The sequence below is a fragment of the Azolla caroliniana genome, unplaced genomic scaffold (genome assembly GCF_043228905.1).
Source record: "Azolla caroliniana isolate FFs.n. ecotype wild unplaced genomic scaffold, voAzoCaro1.0.p SCAF_9, whole genome shotgun sequence".
NCBI lineage: Eukaryota > Viridiplantae > Streptophyta > Polypodiopsida > Salviniales > Salviniaceae > Azolla > Azolla caroliniana.
In genome coordinates this window covers 6,292,722-6,307,539 of record NW_028230444.1, presented here as the reverse complement: position 1 = coordinate 6,307,539, position 14,818 = coordinate 6,292,722, and the positions used below count along the sequence as shown (strand labels likewise).

Below are 14,818 nucleotides of genomic sequence, written 5' to 3'. Positions count from 1 at the left end.
CATTAACTAATTGCTTAAAGTGTACTAAACATGTGCACACAGAGAATGTGCATAATCATATTCACTCACATGCTTGCCTGTGACTTGCACAAAAAGAAAGACCTTGTGTAAATCAAGAAACAAGACGCAATCTTGATTCCTTACAATAAGGCTTTATATAGATACTCGGCCTATAACGATCTCACCCCTAAAGGTCTGTATTCTCTAATTCAAAGACATACAAAGGGACCACAAACTTATTTCGATAGCGTAAGATCCTACCTTCCAAGATCAAGTGAGCTTCTCATAGCATAGAACTCCATTAACTTTACACATAATTGCAGTATCGTCTTTTTCCAATTTCTAGTATTTTTTAAAAAAATAGCACAACATTATCAATTTCACCCTTGGGCTGTTGAAAGTGAATTTGTAAAGCCATTTTAAATACTATTATATCTTCTTTCTCGTGTTTAGCATTGCCTTTTATAAGGCATTTCTATCATTGTCAACCCTCGGGGTGTGAAGTGAATTTGTAAAGCCATCAAGGGTTGTGGAAAGTGAACCACAAAGCCATTCTTTTTGGAGAAAAATGTTGATGTACATCAAAGCTCACAGAAAACAGAGGAATGGTGCATTATTTACTTGCAAAATATATAGAAAGTCTGACATTCCCAAAATACTTCCCTTATCTAAATCAATAAAAAATAATACTTTCAGTGTGTAAACTAGATCTTCGTGAAATGAATGACATTAAAAAACTGTGAATATCACATGTTAGATTTATCCGAAAAAACAAGTCGTGAGGTTTAACAAGCATAATCTCAACGTAAGAACTTGGTCGTGGTTTAACATGAACATATATTAGATCCATCGCTTTAGACTTCAATTCGAAACCTTAAGGTTTACCACTACACCGTATTTAATACACTTGATTTGCCAGTTTTCTATATATACGAATTGCCAATTCGTTCACTTTGTGCTTTAGGTGGAATGACTTATTTGACATGTACCTTGAACAACGTTCTCCATTTCCCATAGCAAATGGAGCATGTCACATCTATTTTATTTTCTCATCTTCAATAACGAGAAATTGGGAAACGAGAATATTTCCTTATGACAAACTAAAGTACAAAGTCACAAACCGAATAGGTAAAATATGTTCTTTGCAACATCAAGGTTGTGGGTTCGATGTTGGAGTTATGTGTTTGATGTTCTCTTCCCTATAGAAAAATCACTCTAGTTGTAGGGAGAGATAATGCATGGTACTAGTTTGCTCCAATGCATTATGATGCTAACATTGTTACACTTTCCATATCACATGGAGTGAAAAACAGTTGCATTGCCATTTTAAATAAAAGAAAATGCTAATAATAATCTTCAACTCTCGCAAAGACAAAATTTCTCATTAATTTTTAGTGTAAGTGATTGTGAACACCATCTTCTTCTATAACTGATGGTTTTCATGAGTGACCTCTAATCTAGATTCTAGGTATTCTCTTCGCATCATCGTTTCAGGACGCAATTGTCCTACAATTACATCATGTGAATAGTTTCTCATCTACATCTACTGCTTATCATTTGAGTTGAACCCACCACAATCTTGCAATCAATATTCCAAATGGCAATACCTTGTCCTACTTAGAAAACAATTGATGAGGAATGCCTACTCCAAAGACATATTTCAAGATATGGTAAAGGGTTACCAATGTGGGTAGTATTTTAATTCCACAAGCACCTATAATAGTGGACATAATATCTTATTAGTGTGATCTCCCTCTATATTTATAGCCTATTGTTTGTCATGCAACCAAAAATTGTTATTTTGCTTCAACCTATGTGTCTGGGGCACTATTCTCTTTGACAAAAAAACACTATGACACTTCTATAATGGGAATTTATTGTCCAAGCATGAGATCAACCATGGTTTCTTGAGTGCCGCATGACGCTTCTCTTCACTCTATACTTTATTGTAAAGTTTCATTATCTATCGTGTTCAATAGCGATAATGCATTTATTAAGAATATATGCCGACGTGTCAATTGCCTTTGCAAAGTAAGAATCATGGTGTTTTGATTATAATTCTTCCTCCATCTAATGATGTTAAAAATTTCCGAGAGACTCAACCTCTCCCACCTTGTCCTATTATAAGCATCTACTAGTAGTATGACATGTTAAACACATTTGTTTTGGACTTTTTGCTAAGGTTGGCATGTATTAACTATAGAGAAGACCTCTCCATGTATGCACACCCACCATCGAGTTGTTTGCATCCAAAAAATTCATTACCTTTCCATCAACTCTAAGTGCAAGGGTCGGTACAACCTAGAGACTAGTCGAGTGGTAATGAAGGTCTTCAATGTTGACCTTGCCATCTACCAATCCTCATCTGCTCCATTGTCATCACTACTTGTACACCATCATAAGAACTTTGCCACCTCTTTGGAATGAATAGTGACAACTAAGATCAACCACCAAAATCGATCTTGGAGTAGAAAACCCTAATTTTCTCTTGGAGAGGTCCTTGCATTTTGATCGAACCATTGTATTATGTAACTAGACCCTATAAATATGAAGGACTTTGTGTTTATATTTCGATGGCCCTAAATATGCAATTATTAAAAAAAAGTACAAAGGTCCTCAAGCACATCATTGAATAAGTTGAAGATAATTGATAATGGAGGAAGAACTTAAGGGCCAAATATCTAGACAAATTGGGTGATGGAGGCACCATCTATCACCCACAACTATATAAAGATTTGGTATTCACTAATTAGAGGTAAATTAGATAATATCAAAGAAGGAAAGGAAATAAAAAAGATAGGTGAGGAGAGAGGAATCACATGGTAACCATTGTCGATTAAACCATTAACTACTCTTTATTGTTGTAAACTATTTCTCTTCTCTTCACTCTTCAAAGCTAAGCAATTAACTCTGTGAATGTTCAGTAATAATTAAGCAATTAAGAATTGTGTGTTTTGTTGAATGTGAATAATACATAGAGTTACATGTATGCTATGGCATTGTATTTACTACATTCTCAGTTGCCTTCAAGCGGCCTATTAACTATGTACCCAAGTTGTGTGCCCCTTAGAAGATGATACAATCCATACACCATGATCAACCTCCCTAACACATATTAAGAAAGTTAGGCCAACTAGTCTTTCCTAAGGTTGACTAAGGACAATAGGCAAAATAGAATACACTCCCTTGTTGACAACTTCACTACCCAAACCCACAACCAGCCCCCCTTGCCACTTGCTAAAAAAAACAATTGATCACGATGGCATTCAAATAGTAGGTTTGCGTATTCCTCCAAATCACAATTGCATGTTCCTAAATCATACAATCACAGGAAGGATCATGTGTTTCTTCAAAAGGACAGTTGCATGTTCCTTCATCAAAATATCGTATGTTAGGGTCGTAGTTGAGAACGAGATCAAATGAAACAAGAGAATAAGAAAGAAAAAGGAAACAAGAAAAGAATGTAGGTATGTAACAAGAAGGCCAATGTTACAATTTACAATATTTACTTTGAAGTTTGTGTAAACCACCAAGCCAACACACACACAACTAAAGCTCTAGATCAAGTTGACTAAGTGAAGAAGCTCAAAAGAGCATTGAAATGGACTGTTATAGTCTTTTACGTTATTTGGCTCGTTCACACTATAGTGGCAACAATGTCCTTGTTTGTCACCCCCCATTTCTTGCCTCTAGATGTATCCCTTTGGTATCAATTCTAATGTGATGTTGTTGGAAGGCATGGGAAGTGAAATTATGGTAGGTACTTAACAAGTGACTATGCAAGATATGGATTTGCTACTGATCAATATTCAATACTCCAATGTGCCATTGCCACCAACCAAAATGCCTTGATAAATAATGCTATGTGACGAACCTTTGTGCACTCCTACCTAAACTACCTAGATTCTCATAACCACAACCTCCACACCACTCACTTCTTGTTTTCTTTATCATCTTTATCCAAAAGCGCAGTACACCACCTAGTTTGTTCCTACATTCCAATCCTCAACCATCAACCCACGATCGACACCCAAGTTCCATATCTTTGCGTTGATGATCACACTCGAGGATATCTTCCTCAACCACTCTCCAACTCTTTCTTCCCAATATTCCCCACACCATCACTCTAGTCTGGAGTGATTGTGCGTGGAGTCTCCAGTGCAATAAGGTGTAAAATGGCTCACCTTCCCCTAGGGGCACATCACATACCATGTTGTAAAAGTACCAATGGCATGCGTGAAGGGAGAAAAGTACCTAAATCTCAAGTTTTGTAAAATACCATGGTTATGGTTGAAGACCAGAGGAAAAAGTGATCAAATGAAAACATAAAGAGTGAGAAAAAATAGCTAGATGGTAAGAGCTAACCACTTGAACAATAAAATCAAGGGTTCAAATGCCATTAGGGGAATTTGAAGAAGAAAGAAACGAAATGGTCATGAAACTTGAAAGTATAAAATTGAGTGCATCCTAAAAGGAAAGGTAGTAAGTAGTACACAATAAAAGAGGGCATTATTTTTATCCAACAAGTGAGCTCTAAATTGCTATAAAATGAGTAAGAGAGCTTATTGTTAGGGTTACCATTGGGTAGATTCATTTGGAATTCGAGCTCCTAGACTTTGTTGGCTAATGGGTTACCATTGGGTAGATTCATGATGACTAATGGGAGGCCTAAGACAACCGAAGCAAAGTGTCATTCGTTGTAGGCTTGCCATGTCAAAACTCAAGGATATCCCCCAATATCTTTCTTCATCCTAACCTCTCTCACTTGTGTAATGGTGTTTGATTATAGCAAAAAACTTGATTATATATTGATTTTATCCCCCTAAATATTTATTATAATATTTTGGAAATGTAACCACATTAATGTTTTGATTATTTACTTATTTCAGGTTAAATGAGGTTCGTGCCAAAATTTTCGGATCGGGAATTAGGGCACAAAATGAAAAATTGCACACAAATTTGTGCATGTTTGGTGGGAGGCGAGACTCAGGCCCACACTTGTGAGTGATCAGTGCTTGAAATTCCAAGTACTAAAGAGGAATTTACGAGGGGAAAAGCAATCTTGACAAGTGGTGGGATTCGAACCTACATATCTGAATTCGGAAAATCTACCACCCTTCCATTGGGTAATATTTGGGTGGGGGAAAGTTACATGAAGTTACCTTTGTGAAAACAGATTTATGAAGTGAAAAGGCTTGCACCTACATGCTCCTTGTTAAGCTACAATAAGGGGAGGGCAAATGGAGATGTGATGAGCAACCCCCTGCCCCCCTAACATTTGTTGCCGCCATCACTAAAATAGCTCGATGTCAGAAATTGAAGCACAACATCAGGCCTAGGATTCGTTTTCTCTTGTTTGGTTCACACACAACCTACCATTTCTCACTTTTTAACTTTACGTTCACCTCCCCTAGATGCCTACCCACAAATCGGGGGAGGGGGGCGAGAAACCTTACATTTCCGAATCACCCTTAGGGTTTCAATAAAAATAGAATAGAATAATATATATATATATAAACTATAAAATTCCTAAAATTTTCCCCCTTCCAGAAATTAATACAAACATGCATTTTGTTTACGCTCACTCACAGTCACTCACAAATATACTAGGTGTAACACAACTATTTTTGGTCAATGATGAATATACATGTAAAATACAATAAACACTTATACATTCACACACTCTTGGACAATTACATGTATACCTACACACGCATACACATAAAAATAAATAATCACACATACATGGGAAATATGGGTACACATCCACCAATCTTGCACACTCTCCCTTCTTATTATACATGCACTCATTAAAAAAAAACAAGTATGTATATACAAACTCATACACATCTACGTATTATGGTGCACATATTGGACGAACCAAACCATACTGCATCGTAGGGAATTTCTCACACACCTACAAATGCACCCGTGCAAGTCAAGAAGGGAAGGTTTAATCGCATGCCATAATGAATATCGTCCCCTACAACCCTGCATCAACGACGTCATTTTCAAAGACATCTCTCTGGTTTAAATCCCATGATAATGTTGATTGGTTCACTCATTATGCTAAACAAGGACAATAAGTATTGGTCTATTGCTAAAGTTCTTGTGCTTCTTAATCAACCTCAAAGGTTCATATAGCAATGTAAGAACAACACTTAACTTTAGAAAGATAGGATCGCATGTTGAAACAGTGTGAGAAGGCGTGTAAAAGACCCTATGTTAATTGTGGTCATCAATGATATAGATTGGCTAGTCTCAAGGGGTCAAACGTGGTGAACATTACGTATGTGGAGATAAGGTGTCAATTTGTGTAGTTGATGTTAGTTGCTAGTCAACAATAAAGAGTCGATACCAATACGACAAAGACACACATATAATTGAACTTCATGAAAGTTGGTCATATAGCAATTAACAACATCATAGTGTAAAACTCAACATATTGATGCTTTAATTAAGATAGAGGGACAATAAAGGACATAACAACCATATCAATGTTAATGATAGAATGGACGAATAGAAATGGTAAAATATAATTGATTGTGACACTATTGTGGCAACAACTTGCAATTAGGGCCAACATGCTACTAATGGTAGTGAGGGATAACAATCAACAATGGTTTGTTTCAAGAGTGTCAAACTCAAACCATTTAAAATCGAACCGAACCGAACCATGAAACCGTGTAATCCGAACCGTTACAAAAAATTGCAGCTCAAACTAAATGGTGTTAGAGACTTTTAAACCATTAAAGTATTAAATCATTCAAATTGCGGTTTCACAGTTTAGTTTTCAAGTTAGGTTTTAATTCAAAATTTCGCATTTTAATTTTAAAATTTTCAAAATTTCAAAATTTAAAGTTTTTTCTTAAAATATCAAAATTAGGCTTAAAATATTAAAAAATATTTAAGAAAATGATCAAATGTCAATCATAAATTGTCAAACCGTTTGAATCGTTTAAACCGAAAACCGTTAAACTAATAAAGGCCTGAACCGAACCGTTGTCGATTGCTAGCGAGGGAGGAAGAGTTTTGTACTTTGATTCTACGAGGGGGGATGACCAAATATTAAGTTATCAATTGTGTATTATTTGATCTTTTCAATGTGTCTTTCTCCTTGTCTTATGTAGGGGAAGTTGAAAGTTGGCGATCGTATTATTATGCATCATGCACAGATATTGTTTTAATGTAATTGCTTTGTGTATCATTAAGTGCTTGACTTTGATTGGCCTTTACTCCTAGTATATTTTATAACCCTAAAAACATACACGGTTGCCTAATCCTCATCCCCTTTCTAATTATAGAGAGTTGGGTGGTACTTACATATAACCCATATATTTACAAGTCCGCAAGATGGCCAACACTACAAAAATCACTTTTGAGACTATTCTCAAGATTTTCTTGTCTCTCTCTTCTCAAAGTCTTTAGCCTAATCTAGTAATCTTAGCTAACTAATCGAGAACATATATCTATGTGTTAATTAGTTTCACAATAGAGTTTCTTTCTTAGAATTCAATATTGAGTGCAAGTCTAGAGAGTTTGCTTAAGGATGAACATGGTCAATCAAAGCTTTACCTCCTTACATTCAATAATGAAGACCACGGTTTGACCTTGCTAAAGAAGAGCAACTTTGACTAAGAAAAGATTGAGGTAAGATATAAACCGCACAGAGCCCTACAACTTCATTGCCTTTCCATTTACCTTGTTTGTGTAGATGACACAAAACTCCACATGTGCTATTGTTAGCACAACTACAAATACAACAATAAAACTTAAGTGTTTTTGCACATCAACTCTTTAATTAAGGTTTCTTTAAAACAAGTAATTTTACTAGCCTTAATGATTACCTACAATTAATGCATTAAGTCTTGAAGAGCTTGCTCTATTGATCTTGTTAAAGAGGTTTTTTGGAGCTCACAGCAACAATTCTATGTCAACACCTAGCATATACAAGTGGTTCTCAAACCGGAGGTCTCAAAAGTCGAGGGGCTATTCTCATAGTTTCTAGAAACTTCAGGGGTATTCCTGTAATGATCAAGACCACCCTTTAAATCATTAAGGTAAGAGAGAAGAGAAGAAGTGGCATGATCTTAAGCTCATTAGGAGTACCTTTCATGAATATGTAGGATAGATTTTTGAGCGTTTTGCAAAGGGGGGTCTCAAAAGTTGAGGGGCTATTCTCGTAGTTTCTAGAAACTTCAGGGGTATTCCTGTAATTATCAAAACCACCCTTTAAAACATTGAGGTAGCAGAGAAGAGAAGAAGAAGATTGATGAAGAAGACGGCGACGAGGGGTTTGAAGAGAGTATATTCAATAAGGTATCAGAGATCTGTACGTTTCATTGCTTCTTCGATCCACTGGAGGTGGATGCAAGAATGAAGAAGAGAGATCCTTACCAGCAGAGGGGACCTCATAATGAACCAGCAACCTCAGGTAATAGGTCCGATTCGGCGCACGAAACATCATCATCGGCAGCTGCAGAAGATTCTCTGAATTCAAAACTTAGCAAATTGCTGAAGATGGAATCTGACGAGTTCTACAAAACAGGTACATTTATATATATGTATTTGTGTGTCTGTGTGAGTGGAGAAAGGAAGAAAGAAAAGAAGGAAGGAAGGAAGAAAAGAAACACACACACACACACACACACACACACACACACACATTAACGTCTATTAAGAGGCCAAAATGAGCTTTGAGATAGAATGGGAGATTACATCTGAGAATGTTATCTCATCCTGGAGAAAACATTTGTCGGTCCAAGGTGGAGAGGTCGGTGTTGGGCGACAATGGTCTCGATCTCTTGATAAGAAGGATGACAGGTGCATAGTCCAAAGGAACGTGGCCTACATGCATATGACAAACAAGGGTATCCAAGTGCTTCCCAACTGGGAGCTTCCATCTCCTTCTCTCTAATTCATGATTTTCAGGAATTCCTACTAGATTGTACTAGATTTCTAGAACTTCTAACAAGGATGGGACCATCTCCAAAAGCACTAGGAATGGTGTATGCTTGACTCCTCAGCAGGGAATCAACTATCATTATAAAGCACTCTCCTCAACCATATAGGTGGGATTTTCAAATGAGGGCGGTAATGGTCTCGATCTCTTGATAACAAGGATGACGGTTGCATGGTCGAAATGAATGTGGCCTACATGCATGGCAAACAGGCAAACAGGGGTATCCAAGTGCCTGCTAACTCGAAACCTCTGTCTCCTCTCCAATTTATGATTTTCAGGAATTCCTACAAGATTGTGCTAGCTTTTAAGAACTTCTAACAAGGATGGAACCATCTCCAACAACACTATGAATGCTCCATCTTGTCTACTTGACTTGAAACCAAACTCTTGGAAACCTGGAACTGTAAAATTAGGAAACAATCTTAGTTTTTATTTCAGTTTAGTCTTCTCTTTTGTTCTGCTATTTAAAAATCCCCACCTACATGGGCGCGGAGAGTGATTCTTAACGATTGTCAATTCTCTGTCCCCAAATTTACATGGCTTCGGATAGTGCTTTGTAATGATTGCTGGTCCCATGGGTGTGTTGCTCCCTCCCCCCATGTATGTTAATATATATCATCATCTCAAAAGTTCCAAATAGAGCTGGACAGCGTCAATATCAATGCTTTACTCCTTCTGAATTTGTTGTGATAAGCGTTCTAAAGTTTGGACGCTCCCTACAATTATATCATAAAGAGGCATCACCCCCATATCAATTCATGTGGAACTCCTAATTCCTTTAGGCTATACATCAGGCACACTCATGGGCTGTATCAAAAAATTTAAGAAACCTACAAAGCTTTACCCTTTTCAATTATGTGGAACTCCTAATTCCTTTAGGCTATACATCATGCATGATCTTGGGCTGTATCAAAAACTTTAAGAAACCCACAATGCTTTACCCTTTTAAATTTTAGCTCAAAGTGTGAAAGTGTGGCTCAGTGTAGAGAATCTTCTCATGAAACTAACTTGCCCTCAACATGGTGTCCACATTCCCAACTCATGCTCAAAAAATAGATCCATATAGTTTTGGCAGAGGAAATGATCAATCATGAAAGCGCAGAAGTTAGTTGGTAGATACATATCTCTCTAGTTGAGTATTGAGACAGAGGAAATGATCAATCACGATAGTGCAGAAGTTAGTTGGTAGATACATATCTCTCTACTTGAGTATTGAGACAATGGTGATATGGGCTAGGATCTTTACAATATGATCTCTAGAATGTATAAACCTCTACGGCAAGGCCTTTCCTCACACAACAGCCAATCCCCCCAAACTTGGTAGAGTAATACAAAATAGTTGGTATGATGAGGAATGTCGTGATACAAGGAGATGCTTGCAGCGTGAAGTAACTTGGGGGCATTTATACACACAAACAAGTGAGAGCAACCTTCCAATGTCTCGTAAGGAAAGAGAAGGGATTGTATTTAGCTAAATTTGAAGATCATTTGTATCGCATGTTTCTAGGACTAGAAAGTAAAAGAGCATGGAAAATGTTTAATGAGAGGCAACCTACCACACAAGTGACCTCACCTCAGGTGTGGCAACATCCTCTTCCCACCCACATGGCTCACGCCCACATGAATCCACCTTTTTTACTCCACAAAATGTAAGAAGTGCTATTGATCGGTTACAATTTGGGAGGGCCCAGGATCATGATGGATTGGTTGGTGAGCACTTCATCTATGACCGTGACATTGGCCTCCCATTGCTAGCACACATCTTTAATAGAGCCATGTGTGAAGGTTTCCCTACTAGATAGACTCAGCATACCATTGTGCCAATCCTCAAGAATGGAGACCCCATGATGCCAATCAGCTATAGGACAATCATGATTGGCCATTACTTGGGTAAACTATATGGCTCGATTCTAGAATCCGAATTGAGTATATGGGCAGAGCGGAATAGCTTCCATTCAGTTGGACAGGTAGGTTTTCGGAAGGGGTTCACAACTGTGGATCACATGTTGACCTACCAAGCCCTTATTGAGGAGGGTAGAGCCCATAATAAGAGGATTTATTGCTACTTTGTGGATTTCCGAAAAGCCTTTATCATTGTGCCTCGCGCTCGGCTTATGCAACAGCTAGAAGCCTTTGGTATTCCTATAGATATGCAATGGCGAATCTATGCACTCTATGAATCCATCTCAGGAAAAGTGTGGTCTTTCAAGGGTTTGTCAGAGGTGGTGGCTAGCACAATCGGAGTGAAGCAAGGATGCCCCCTATCACCCACTCTCTTTGGTCTCTATATAGACGAGGTATCACATTACATAAAGAGATTCGGTGGTTCGGGAGCATGCTTGGCAGGTATAGCTATACAAATATTACCATATGCTGATGATATTCTGCTGATTTCTGACTCTCCAAAGGGACTACAAAGACATCTAAATTCCTTAAAACTATTTTGTATGGACAAAGGTTTGTCGATAAGCATGGATAAAACTAAAGTGAAGGTGTTTAACACCACTCAAGCATGGGTAACAAGATCAGAACCATAATTCTTCTTGTGAGAGGAAAAGGTGGAATACACATGCACCTACACATACCTAGGAGTAACATTTACAAGGCCTAGGTTCTCCTTATGGGAGGTTGCTTGTGCCTGACATTCTCGTGGATGTGCAACCCTTGGTGCCCTCGAGAGACAATGTGCACATTTGCCGTTCCAAGAGCCACTAACTAAGCCGTGGTTAATTGATACACTAGTCACAACAACTCTTCTCATAATGTGGGAACCGAGTCTTAACAAGGTAAATCATTGGAAAGATTTAGAGAGACCTTTAGTGTTAATGATTGCTTGTGTGATAAGGAGCAAAGCATCAGTGTCCCATGATATGATCTGGGTAGAGATGGGAGCAGTCCCTGTAATCATCGAGGCATTGTTTTGATCAGTGACCTGTATCGAATGTCTTTGGGAGTTCCCTAAATGAAGGTACTAAAGGTTGGTGCTGATGTCATAAAGAAAACTGGCTGAAAATGGAAATATTCATTATAGGTATGTGGAAATGCAACAATGGTTCATTATAGCTTGGACTGCCCCATCTAAACATGACCAAAGTGGAAAAGAATAGAGTGATCCGAATTGATATCATTAACTTGGAAAAAAAACAAGATAACATGGATCAGCCCCAAATATCACTTGGTATGAAGATGGTCCACTAAAATACATACTTTTTACACAGATCAGAGGATGGATTCATCATCAGCTGCCTTATATGGACATACATCTATCCTATGCGTTGCATAGTGTGATAGGGCAACTGCGAACTTCATCACATTACTTGGAGATTGAGGTAGGTAGATATACACGAATACCTCTAGAAAAAAGAATTAAAAAATTGTGTCATCAAGGAATGGAATTCAAAGAACACTATGTTTGTCACTGTAGTGTCTTTTATGAAATAAGAGGGAGATACCATTGCCTATTCAAACAAGGCTTTGGCCCACTACGTAAGGTAATGGAATATGAGGTTCAACGATGCTTAGGACTTTTCTTGCTAGAACTCAAGAGACATAGGGACAAGTTGTTGAAGGATAATAATTCAGCCACAAAAGCTTATCCACAACGAAGAATCATAACTATCTCTAGCCCTATCACTTTTACTAGTGCTACAAGTCAATAAAGGGATACACAAATGGGCTCCTGAACAGGACATAACAAATGGGTTATAGATTGGGTAATAGCAATTTGTCGTGCATGTAGGCCCTGTCCCCACGGACCATGACCTCAGCACCCGTGTCATTGACAAATAAAGGCCATTATCTCCTGCCATCACAGGTGCTTCCCTCGCTTTGGAGACCTCTCCATTCTAAATCGATCTATGGTAGAGATCTTTCGCAGACAAAAGTTATAAATCATCTAACTTGAGAATCTCAAATGTGTCGAAAACTAGATTCTTTCCCCTCCTTTTTTATCTTATTAACTTTTATATTTACTGAGTAATATTTACTCTATTTTGATTTGTTGTTCTCAAAGATGAGACAACACTTAAGATGTAATCTCTTGCATAGCCTTATAGGCCATTTTGGCCTCTTAAAAGGCTTCAATCTATCTTTTTTCTCTCTATCACTCCTAATGCTAGAAGTCAACCCCGGGATACACAAATGGGCTTCAGACCAGGACATAACAAAGGGGTTACAATTGATTGGGCAATGGCAGTTTGCCGTGCACATAGGCCTTGGCCCCATGGACCACGACCTCGACACCCTTGTCATCAACATATAAAAGCCATTATCTCCCGCCATCGTAGGTGCTTCCCTCGCTTCGGAGACATTTCCATTCTGGATCGACCTATGCTAGAGATCTTTTGAAGACAAAAGCTACAATATACCTAATTTGAGGATCTCACGTGTGCCAAAAACCAGATTCCCTCATTAATTTTCCTTTCATGTTATTTATTTTTATATTTACTGTATAATATTTATTTTATTTTGATTTGTTCTCAAGATGAGACAACACTTAAGATGTAATCTCTTATTTGGTCTTATAGGCCATTTTGGCCTCTTAAAAGACGTTAATATATCTTTCGTTCTATATTTTTCTTTATCAAGTCTGTCAATAGCTGTCCTTATCTTCTGTGAAGAAACTGGAGGTCTAGTGTTTGAAGTGACTCCATACTCCTGCTCATTATCAAGGGAAATAAAGCACACTATATTAAAGTTTTTGAAAAATGCCAAAATGGTGTATAAGACTGAACAAAATTTTGCATCTTACAACGTTTTCTTGTCTATGAGAGCAGTAAACCAAAATAAATATAACTAAAATAGGGTACAAAAGAATCCAGATAGTTAACGGTGTAGAGAGGAGTCTTCTCTAAGAAGTCACACTACCTCTTTGTGGTTCTTACTCATAAACAATTTCTTTCTCAACATGTGCGAGGCAACCTTTCTTCTATGGGTGAACACACTCTTGCTATGCAGGTGTCAATGGCAAGGATATTGAATTGCGAGAGTGTATTGACCTCTCGAAGAAGGCACAAGTGGCCTATGAAATACTGTCGCGTGAATTCATATTATATCTCATCCATACAAACAAAAGTTTTATGCGCTGAAACTCAAACCATCTAAAACTATGAAGAACTACTCTGGTAAAAGAGCAGCAGCAAAGAGGCTATTCTAAAGTTGATACAGGTATAATGCAATACAAATTACAATGCTTGATCGCTTATGTTTTATATCCAATATATTTTCATTCCTACACGAGATTGTACAAAAAAAGGGTTATTATGTGGAATGCTTAATATTGATTTCAAGGTTTTTGATTTTTGATGATGATGCTGTAACTTCTATCATATTTTATGTTCCTGATTGCTTAAATATATTAGGAGTATTGTTTTCAAAGCTTATTTATTGTTAATAAGTTCTTTCATACTTTTTAGTAATCTCTTGAATTCTTTTGATTTTTATGTAGTGATCCTTGATGAGTCTCTGGAAGCATCTTTAAGCACCTATTTAAAAAAAGAAAGACAATTTGCTAACTTCGGCAATGAAAATGGAAAGCCATTGACCAGATTAATTGTTGGGGATGAGGAGTTGTATCGGCGTGTCTTCATGGTCTTCTATCGCATGTAAATCATTGATTTTCCTTTGGATAATTTCTCATGAACAAAGTCTAATTGAATGATTTGGCAACTTGTGAGTTGCTGGTTGGCTTTTTAGTTAATTTATAAAATGAATACATACTGTTTAGGTCGTTGATTTTTGAACGTGGAACTATTGATAGCCTCTCAACCAAAATATATCCAGGCGAGCTTCGTCCATCTAATTTGAAATTTGGATCCTTATTTTATATTTTCATTCGTTTGGATGAAATGAAAAATC

At 37.4% G+C, this 14,818-nt stretch overlaps 1 protein-coding gene across 1 annotated transcript; it reads left to right on the top strand.

The window, feature by feature from the left end:
• Positions 1-8,282: 8,282 nt before the first annotated feature.
• On the top strand, positions 8,283-14,513 carry LOC147860033 (uncharacterized). The gene is made up of 3 exons (XM_087324227.1): positions 8,283-8,548; positions 13,919-14,128; positions 14,409-14,513. The coding sequence occupies exons 1-2, from the start codon at positions 8,377-8,379 to the stop codon at positions 14,047-14,049; spliced, it is 303 nt and encodes a 100-aa protein (XP_087180353.1). The 5' UTR covers positions 8,283-8,376; the 3' UTR covers positions 14,050-14,128; positions 14,409-14,513.
• Positions 14,514-14,818: the final 305 nt, after the last annotated feature.